The sequence below is a fragment of the Chionomys nivalis genome, chromosome 8 (assembly GCF_950005125.1).
Source record: "Chionomys nivalis chromosome 8, mChiNiv1.1, whole genome shotgun sequence".
NCBI lineage: Eukaryota > Metazoa > Chordata > Mammalia > Rodentia > Cricetidae > Chionomys > Chionomys nivalis.
Genome location: NC_080093.1, coordinates 16,515,808 through 16,526,798, shown reverse-complemented (window position 1 = coordinate 16,526,798; position 10,991 = coordinate 16,515,808). Strand labels below are relative to the sequence as shown.

At 39.2% G+C, this 10,991-nt stretch overlaps 1 protein-coding gene and 1 pseudogene across 1 annotated transcript in view; one reads left to right on the top strand and one right to left on the bottom strand.

The window, feature by feature from the left end:
* Positions 1–512: 512 nt before the first annotated feature.
* Erlin1 (ER lipid raft associated 1) overlaps positions 513–10,991 on the bottom strand; it is a 39,939-nt gene continuing 29,460 nt past the window's right edge. The window contains exons 10-12 of the mRNA XM_057779504.1: positions 7,365–7,454; positions 5,978–6,057; positions 513–2,718 (exon numbers count right to left, since the gene is read on the bottom strand). Of these exons, the coding sequence (XP_057635487.1) occupies positions 2,497–2,718; positions 5,978–6,057; positions 7,365–7,454 (392 nt within the window). The 3' untranslated portion in view covers positions 513–2,496. The remainder of the gene's footprint in view (positions 2,719–5,977; positions 6,058–7,364; positions 7,455–10,991) is intronic.
* Positions 3,496–5,855, top strand: LOC130879224 (zinc finger matrin-type protein 2-like; annotated as a pseudogene).

Here is a 10,991-nt window from a genome sequence, read left to right as displayed (position 1 = left end):
GGAGACTATGGGGTGAATTCCATAAGCAGAGGAAAGAGACTCCCTCCTGGGATCTCCCACCTATTCTCTGCTAGTCCAAAAGCACTGTTCCAACTGTCTGCACCTGACCTCTGAACTAATGGAGTTAGTTGTGCCACAGCGCTACCACTTACAGCATACACAGCTGCCCTCCCTTTAATGTAAAACCGCCTTCCTTCTAGTACAGGCTCTAAGGGGCACAATGACTGTGTTCCTTCTTCAATGCCCTGCTCCTGGCTTATCCCACAAACAATAGCAACGTTTATCAAATTCTAGGAGCCAAGAAAAAGTGAAAATGTCATTAAAAAATTTTACTTGGTAGGCATTATTTTGGAAAAAGTATAAACCTCTACAGTTAAGCTAAATCAGCAAACAAACTTGCTCTATAGTTGAAATGGGCAAGACAGTCTTAGAAAAAACAAAACAGAAAAGCATGAAGTCATATGGGGAAAACACAATACACACACACAGTCACTGATAGGAAAATAATTTTATTTAGATTCTTGTTTTTAAAAACGTAGCTTTCACATATAAATTTATACTTAAAGATTACAGTGTATATTTACCAAAAGGAACATCCCTGAAGGATGGCCAGACTTAGTTCACTGAGTGGGCACAGGGAAGCTCACTCCATAGGGAGCTCAAGTGGAAGTGCTTTCTTTAATCTTTCACAATGGCACCCCCCTGTTCCTCAACCCGGCCAACATGACCTGTGGCCGCTAAGACACCTACAGCCCATCACTTTGGGGCAACAGCATTTCACTAATGGGAACAGAAAACATCTCTAGAAATGAAAGCACAAAGCTCAATGATCCAGATATCCCACAACAATCATTATCTGCAGCAACAATATGACAGGTGTATTTATATAGTTCAAAATTTTTTGTAATGAGGGTTCAAGAACACAAAATTCATTTAAGGGTAATTAATATAATTAAATGAGAAAGATTATTTTTTCCATATTACAAATGCCTCTACACTAAAAGGCCTAGGGGAAAGACCCATTCAAACCTGGGCTTTCCTTTTCCAATAAAATGTTTGGCACAACCTTTCAGCTGTTGTAAGATAAACAGCTGAGAGGTTTCAGGAAGTGGGCCCATTACACTTCTGCCTGGCTTCAACACAGTACACACGAGAGCTGTCAACAGGCTTGGCAGACTCAGGTCTACCCGTGCAGCATAAAGTTCCAGGAGAGTTAATGTGACGGGGAAAAGAGGTCTGGATGAAGTAGATCTCCTATAGCCACAGCTTAACTTTGTCATTTTCTCATGGAAAATAAATTCAATGGCTGCCCAGAAGTCAATGGAATTCTGATCTCTAGAGTGGAAGTTGGATACTTTGATATCAACATCACAGGTCAAAGGGGAAGGGAACAAAGATGACCAGGGATGCTTTCTAGGTTACTTTTGGTTTCACACTTTGTGAACTACTTTAAGGAGAATCAGTGTGTTAGGAACCACGGCATCCATAAAACCTTGGCCTTTAGAAAAGAGTGCTGGGGCAAATGAATGTACCCCAAATCCAGTTTTAAAATACAAACTTCCTGCAATTATGACATAATACTGTGCAGCAAATTAGGAATTGCACACTGCTCCTCTGTCTGGTTAAAGCCTTGTCTCAGCTTAGGAGAGTCACGAGGTGACCTCTAAGCAGTTGTCTGTGGCTAAAACCAGGCACTTTCATGGCACTTGGGCCAGAGCAGTGATGTGGACGTCATCACCCAATGGAGGAAACACAGGGCCCCACAGCTTTGGTGAGGTGCAGGTTTTGTCTCCCTTAAATTTCAGCTGCTTTCTCTATCTCTGAGTTTACTAAGGAAATAAACTAGTGATCAGGAATCTCTGTGAAAACCCTCTGGTCGGGTGGCAAAGTGCATGTCCCTGCAGGCCACCAATCTGACTGTAGGAAAACAGAACCGTACACTTTGTATCAAGTAAATGGTGCTCAACTGGAAGATCATTTCCTAGGAATCCAGAGGCCTGGCTGTTAATCACATGGAGGAATGCTGGGACGGGACTTTAAAGAGAGCCTGGGCCCCAAATGTCATCAGTCTTCTCTAACTTACCATTTTCTGGTGGTCTTTCTCTGGCCTCCTAGCTCTTGAATGTCTAAGCACACGTCCCCAGGGACCAATGTAAACATTATTCAATAGACCTCAGCTTTTAAAAGAAACACACTTGTTATATAGTGTTTGACATTCCAGTGCAGGCAGTATCTAAGCGTCACTTTCCCTCGCTCATGAGTACCGGTTTACAAAGGAACACATACAGGATACTTGATAAAACTGTGGCTGAAAAGACCATTTGAGTGCCAGACAGCTGGTCCTATCCTGCAGCGAGCTGGCAAACCAGGACTATGACAAGAGAGTCACAACAGAGCACAAATTCTCTGTGAATCCGGAGAGTCCATATAAACCACTGTTCCCACTTAGCCCCTTGGGTCACACTCTGATATGGGAGAGCATTTCTACCTCTTGCATCAACCTGTGTTCTCCTTGTTTTGGATGGGGCTCTCTCCAGAGGGTTCAAGAGTTTCCTCAGGGGGAAGGGAGCCTTCTCTTCCAGTCCTAACATCAGAATATTTCAAAGCACAAGAGGAGTCCACGAACATGTTAGGGATGTTGCTGCCAAAGTAGATCTTACTGTTAGAAGCAATGGCCTGATACTTCTTGAGTTCCAGATATTCCGGGGTCAGTTTGTGCTGTGTAGGGCAAACAAGATCAAAGGAGTTAGAAGAGTCTGGTGCGATAGCCATCTCTTTTCTCTAACCCCATTTCTCCAGCTGCTCTATGAGTAACACGATCCACCTTGGAATGTTTGCCAGTGATCCTATTTCACTGTGGAGTGTGCTATCCTCCTAACAGCTAAGTCCTTAACTAAAATTCCTTTAACAAGCTCCCATCTTAGTCGGGCGGTGGTGGTGCACGCCTTTAATCCCAGCACTCGGGAGGCAGAGGCAGGTGGATCTCTGTGAGTTCGAGGCCAGCCTGGTCTACAAGAGCTAGTTCCAGGACAGGAACCAAAAGCTACGGAGAAACCCTGTCTTGAAAATCCAAAAAAAAAAAGCTCCCATCTTAAGGCAGGTTAAGCAGTATGTTTTAAAAAATAGCCTGGGGATTAAATAATATGTATTTCTTTCGTGGTTTATTAAATACTTTACATGCATTTTCTATTTCATGTAGCTTTCCTCTATCCGAACTGACACAGTACTTCTACCGATTCTCTCTCTCTCTTTTTTTTTTTTTAATGTACAACTACATTACTTCTTAAAGCCCTTTACAAGTGATCTGAGTGGCATTTCTCAAAATGGCATAAAACGAGGACTCTTTTCAGGATAAGTCTGATCTTAATAGTAAAGTCTTTTATTTTAAAAAGGGCACTTTTTGTTTATATGTTTGTGTGTGCTCATGTGTAGATAGCTGTAAGGACAGAAGATAAAAGAGTCTGACTTTCCAGAGCTGAAATTGTGAGTCAGCCAATGTGGGTGCTGGGAACTGAACTCTGGGCCCCTTGGAAGAGGAGCAAGCACTCCTGGACACTGAACCATCTCTTCAACCCCAGTAAGAAGATCCTGGTGCTTCTCTCTGGCCAAATTCTTCTACTGTCAATTTGAACTCTTAGAGGTATGAATTTCTCACCTTGCTTTTATCTTGTCAAAATTCCATTCTGTTTCCTCTGATATGTTTCTAAATTTATATTGGTTTCCAAAGTTCTGACAATTTACATTCTACCAACCTATTATTTCTTCTAATTTATGTCTTTCCTTTCTAAATTGATTTTTATCCTTCAAATCACAGGATCTATTTAGCAATTTCAATATCACATGAGGAAATGTGTGTGTGAGGAGAAGGCATTAAAACAGCAAGTGCTATAGGTGTGATGCAGGAAGGGCCAGGGATTCGAATGTACCATAATACACCAGACCATCTTCAAAATGAAAAGTATCTTGTACTTCGCTGGGAAGATGGTGCTAGGCAGTACAGAAAGTGAGCAAAGATGAATATTATAGGCTCTCGGAGAAGAGACTGACAGGAGAGAGAAAAAGGGATGGAAATCCAGTGCTGCCACTCAAATGGCAGCTTCTGCGCACAGGGACTACAAGGTGAACTAGAAGTCCGAGTTTGGGAAGGCAACTGTTATTACCAAGACGACTCCACATTCTGAAATGGGAGGAGGCTACTAACTGCAATGCCTACGGCTGTGTGGTGAAGTACTCCATCAATTTCCTGGATCACATTAATGGAAAGAGACATCAACAAAGCCTGGGTATGACTGTGTGTGTGGATCAGTGAAGAACATTCTCTCTGATCAACAACAAGATAGAAGAGAAGCAGAAAGACTATGATTTTGAGGAAAGGTTGGAGGAACTTAGAGAAAAGGAGGAAAAGTCCAAAGCACACAAGAAAGAACAACAAAAGGAGAAAAGGAGGGCTGAGGAGGACTTGACATCTGAGGAGGATGAGATGGCAGCTATGATGGGCTTCTCTGGCTTTGGTTCCACCAAAGGAGTTACTGAGACATTCTCTTTGGCCTATACTGGACCTAACTGGGTATGTGCTGAGGTGGGGAGCGGGTGTCACTTCTTTTTTAGGTATTTGAGAAAGTCTTTAAGAGTGTTAATAGGCAGGGCTAGAGGGTGGGTGTTTGTTTTCTCCCTCTGTTGGGAGAGGGCAAAGGATGTCGAAAATGCTGTGGCATATTTTGTCAGCCTCAGAATGTTACTGGAGTCACAGAATCTCTGCCCATCTGTGTTCCAAAGACCTCCCTCTTTGAGGCTGCTTTCCCCAAATCCCCTGCATCTTTCCCTCTTCATCTATCCAGCCTGTCTGAATATCCTCCTTTTTTCTGTGTTGCTTTTGTTTTAATCTTTACTCTTGTTCAGCTTGCAACAGAAGGGTTATCTGGGTCTCCAGTACACAGGTGCTGGCGTATGTTTGCCCAGCTCATCCTCCCGTCCTGCCCAGCAGTTCTCCAGCCACCTGTGAATGCATTTGACTTCTGCCTGGGTCAATGTGTGTGTGGGTATGTGTGCATGATTTGTCACAAAGAGGAGACCTGAGATAGAGTATCAAAGCACTGCTGTCCTGGGGCCTAATGATCTTGGGTTCTCAGTGCATGTACTAGGAAATTAAATAGGATGAGTGTTTGGTGAGGTTTGCATCTGTTGAATTTTAAACCTTGTTTCTTCTGTTTTACTTCACTGAAGATTTCTGTTTTTGTCTTCCTTGGAAATAGGTTGTTCTTGTTTGATGCAAAAAAGAATGAAAACAACAAAACAACCCTAAGACCAACCATACTAACTTCACTCTGGGAAACCCTGGTTCTCATTGTTCAACATATACAATACATAACACTGACTAGGAAAAAAAAGAAAAAGTATCTCGCCCCCAAACTGCAAGTATGTCTCTGATGGGAAATCTTCTTCTAAGTTCAGTTTCTATCCTAAAAAGCTACCTATGAGGAAAGCTAGTTTAAATGAGTTTCCCTCTTTCCCTGTCATTTTCTCAAAAGATCTTCTTTTTTTTTTTTTTTTTGAATTTTCAAGACAGGGTTTCTCCATAGCTTTTGGTTCCTGTCCTGGAACTAGCTCTTGTAGACCAGGCTGGCCTCGAACTCCCAGAGATCCTCCTGCCTCTGCCTCCCAAGTGCTGGGATTAAAGGTGTGTGCCACCACCGCCCGGCTCGATCTTCAACTTTTCAGAGCCCCTACTTACAGTACAAACAAACAGTTTTGTGACATCTGACCTGTGCTTACGCATCTGCTTATCTTTATTCCAGATCGTTACTTTTATAAATTCCCCACCCCCAACCAATGGATACCTGTGTCTTGCTAAATAACTGGCCGATGACGGGTTGACCACTACCTTTTTGACACTGACTACAATTACTTCTACTGCAGTAGAGCCCATGAAAAGCAAATGCAAACCAGTCGCTAGGAAAGTGGCATGCGAAGTAGTCACCTTGTTTGAGGTGGCGTATTTGTGCGCAGCATAATACTCGGCATCTGCTTTCGCCTTCTCTCGGGCCAGGAATGCAGCATCTAGCAAATAAGAGTCATGACAAGCTTGAGACAAAGCAAACTGTCACTCTACTTCCTTATCTGGGTAAGAGTACCTTTTATACTGCTTAATATTTCAATTGTTGGTCTTAACTTTAAGTTATAATATTAACAATTTTCAAAATCTCAATCCTCAGGACAGCTCCTTTTCAAGGAGAATATGTTCATTGTTAAACAACAACTTTTTGAGTTCACTCATTTTCTGCTCTAAGTGGTTGCTTTTGCTTCTATCTCCCTCCAACTTCCCATCACCCAAAGCCTTAGCCTCTATCCAGGCAGGGTTCAGACAAAATAACCACCTCTAAACATAAAAGCTTCACTCTATTTATTGCATTATTTGCATTCTCACCAAATTTAATCTGAAATCAGTTAGTACAGAGAGATAAACAGTTGTATATAAGTATCCTCAAGACTGTAATCTATCAAAGAGCATCAACATTAGCATACGCAAGGCTCTGAGTTCAATAGCAAACAAATCACTATGTGATTACACAGTTTCAGATTTCCAATTACACAGGACCGGACCATATCTTTTCCCCAGCTAATTTGTTGTTATTACTGCTGACATGTGACAAACTGGTGGTGGTTAAGTTTATTATTTTGAACATTAAAAAATTATTTTAAATTGTGTATATATGTGTGTGTGTTTGTGCCCGTGAGAACAGTGCCTCTAGAGGCCAGAAGAAGGCATTTGATCTCCTGGAGCTGCAGTTACAGACAATTGAGGACTACCTGACATGTGTGCATCTGCAAAATTAGTATGTATCTTTAACCAATGAGCTATCTCCCCTGCCCTTACCTTGCACACTTTAATTTTCTTTTTCATTTTATTTTATGTATATGGTATTTTACCTGCATGTATCTCTGTGTATATAAGAAGGTGTTGGATCGCCCTAGGACTGAAATTTTAAACAGTTGTGAGCTACCACGTAGGTCTGGGGATTGAACCTGATCCTCTAGAAGAACAGTCAGTGCTCTTAATCACTGAGCCATCTCTCCAGATCCTTGTTTGATTTTTCAAAAAATTTTAAGGAATTCTTATATTTCATCAGAGACTAAAGTGAGAGTTTTAGTCTCCATTGTAAGAAAGGAAATGAAAGGTTGAGCTACTAGAGTCACAGCCTAAAGAAAGAGCTAGATTATAAAGTGTTTTGTTTGTTTGTTGTCTAGAGTATCAGGCTAGCTACTTCTTCCAGACCAGAATACCCTACGGCTTTCCCCCACAAGACAATAAAGAACTGGTCCTGAGGCAGAGAGGTAGTCCAGGACACTCAAAACTTCAGCCTTACCTTCAATCTCAGAAATGCGCTTTTCAGTTTCTTTCTCCATCACCTTCTGTTGAAACCGAATTTTTGCCACTTGTGCAATCTTCTCTGCCTCTATAACATAACAAAGAAACATACTCAGAATCAGCAGTACATGGTCTAACATTAATTACATGTGGCTTTATGGCTAACAGTTTCCGAGGTTTTATCTGTTCTAGAAATAACTCAAGAGAGGAGGAATTCCTTTCTTTCTCTAATGTCCTATGTTGGTAGTGCAAGCTTTGTGGGAAGGCTACAAAAGGTTAACAGTTTCAATCTTCTATGAGACTATAAAGCAATGGTTCACAAACTAATGGTAAAAAAAAAAATGGTATAAAAATAGAGCAAAACAAACACATGGCAACATAGGACAACCATATAAAGTGGCATGAGAAAACAGGATAATGGAAATTAAACCAAGAAGATATTCTGTAGGAAATAATGGACATGAGCTAGTAGGGATAAGTCAGAAAACATAACAAAAGATACATAAATATAAACGAAAAAACTACAGAGAGAATACAGAGCCAGACAAGAGAAAACAATAAAGCCTGTGTTGTAAGCTAAACAGTCGAGTTTTAATATATTCTAGAATCTACTGGTAAGTTGCCATCAAGAATATGACATAAGGAAAAGAATATCAAATGAATGAATAGTCTCACTGATGTAAAGATAAAGCAGAAATTAGTCACTTAAGAAAACAAGTGTTCACAGTGAGCACAGCAGCTGCCACATCCAAGTACACACAGGAAAACTAAATACTTTTAGTAAACCTTTGTCCAAACCAAAGTCCCCAGGACCAAACAAGAAAGACTAATTATACTTGAAATTCTATCACTGTAATTCTTTAAAAAACACTCTCAATTTTCCTTTCAGCCAAAGATGATGAGGACATGTGATTCTCTATGGTCACAGGTTTCTCATCTGAAGATTCAACCAAACACAGATTGAATATACTCAGAAATTTAAAAAAATGTGTGTACTGAACATGAACATTTTTTCTTGTCACCATTCCCTGAATGATGGCAACTATTTACATAGTACTTTAATTTTAACAGGTATAAGTAACCTAGATATGATGTAAAGAATATGACAGAATGTACCTAAGTTAGATGAAACACGTTTCATTTTCTTAAATACCTGTAGACCATGGTGTGGAACCCCAAAGGTTCCAAGAAATACTTTAACATATTTTATCTATAGCTTCTGGCGAAGAACATGTAACAGAGATAAAAATTCCAAATAGTTTCATTTTTTTCAGGAGGCAGTATCCTTTAAAATTATCCCAGAACCCAGCAGAGAGAGAATCAATCTGTATTACACTAACTTAAAAAAACACCCTACAGGCTGGACATTTAACGATAAGCACAAGCTCAAGATCCACTACTCTCCATTTCATGGGAAGAAACCAAGGAAAAGCGTGGCCAGACTTGGAGCTCCAGAAAAGTAGGAGTAGACAAATGAAAAAATTCCTTTAAGTAACACCTTAAACTGTTACACAAAACATAACAAATTTGTCTTTAAATGCACAGCAAGTTTATAAGACGGAATGAAAGTCTTCAAGTGGCACAGCTAAAGAAGAGCTGAGGTTGTATGGCAGCAGTTCTGGGGCGGTTATTCACCACAGAGAGAAGCACTTGGCCAATGCTCCACACAGGACTAGACAAGGCCTTGCACATCCCAACTCACTCAAATAAAGCCAAGACCTCTAGAGGCTTCAACTCAAGAGAAACGAGCACTAAAGAACTCTACCTGCAGGAGGATTTTAAAAGCAGAAGAATGACTACCCAAAAAGAATAACCGGTTTGGTGGCAAGTTTGTAATCACATTCAAGAGGCCAAACAAAAATGTATCAGTATTGCCAATATGATAAGAAAAACTAAATTTAGTTTGTTACAGATCTGTAGGCTCAAGTACCATCAAGGATAAAAGGAGAGCACTTTTGATTAAGGAAGACCAAACAAGCTTAGCCTTCACTAGAAAAACAAAACAAGAAAACAACCAACTAGCAGGGAAAAGTGAACCATCTGAAGCAGAGGGAAAGGTCACACTTTCAAATTGAATGAAATGTTGACTATAAAAGTCGTTAGTACTGAGGAGAGTAAGCAATGACAAGATAAAAACAACATGAAAACAGATAACAGAGCAACAGCAGCAGGTGAGACTGGAGAACAGGGATGAGAATTAAAGTATTTTTCCAGAAGAGGATGGAGAATATTACTTTAGATTTTACTGATTCATATAAACTTAACATTTCACAAGTGATGACAGTTGTACATTCCAGAAACAGAATGTAAACCTTTCAGTCAAGTAAAAGAAAAAAATGAATAAAGACAACTCACAATGGAAAAAGAAGTAGAGGAAAAAAATGTGTGGTAAATTGCATATAATTGAGGGATAACATACAAATCTAAATACAGTAGCAACTACAGTAAATATAAAAGAACTAAAACTCACCAGTTAAAAGACAGATTCTCACATTGGATAAGATAACAAAATCCAGCTATATGCTGTTTATAAGAGACATACCTAAAACATAATGACATAGAAGAGTTGAAAGTAAAAGAACGGGAAGATACACCAAGAAATAGCCAAGAGAGATCCAACACAGCTATGTTATCATCAGACAGCGTAGATCTTATGCCACACAATATGTTTAGGGATAAAGAATGCTATTATAAACCAGTAGGAAATCTCCAGAGAAATTAACGATCCTGAATTTAAATGCCCTTCATTAGAGAGACTCAAAATAAGAAAAAATTGTAGGTCATTTTTAAGAAATTTTAACACAATGTTCTCAGTAAACTGATAGTACCAAAAGACAAAAATGAGAAGGACAAAAAGATGCAATCAATCGCCATAGAAACCTGCATCCAACAAATGGGGACTATATAGTCAGCCCTTTCTAAGACAACTAGGGCATTTACAGAAAAAGGCTGCAGAGAAAATTTCAACACACAACTCAATCATCCATACAACAGATGTTATCCTTTGTGACACTGAAAAATCAATAAAATGATCAACTCTCAAAACTCACTGAACCAAAAACTAAAGTAATACATATAACTCATGGATTAATAATGAAATTATAAAGGAAATATCTTAAAGAAAATTGAATACATATAAGCAAAAGAACCACCACCAAATCCCCCAAGACCAAAGCAGTACTTGGAAGGAAATTTATTCTCCTACATGCTTCCACTAAAAACAAACAAACAAAAAAACAAAAAGAAAAAAAGAAAAAACTGAAAGTCAATGAATTAAGCATCTAATGTTAGATTTTTTTTTTTATAAAAAAAGAACCAATGAATAAATTCAAAGTATGTAGAAAAAGGAACTAACAAAATTTCACAGAGATAACTGGAAAGAAAGCATAAATCAAGTCAAAACTAAAAAGCAGTTCTATGAAAAATAAGATCAAAACTAATCCAACAAAAAGGAATGTACAACCAAAAACAAAGGAAGGTAGACTATAGCGGATGTGTTCAAAGCTACAGTGAATTCTGTAAATCCATTTCCCCATTTGAAGTATTATATGAATAAGACAATTTTCAACAAAAATAAAATTCTAAGCCTTAAAAAAAAATGAATAACGGAATAAATATATGTAAT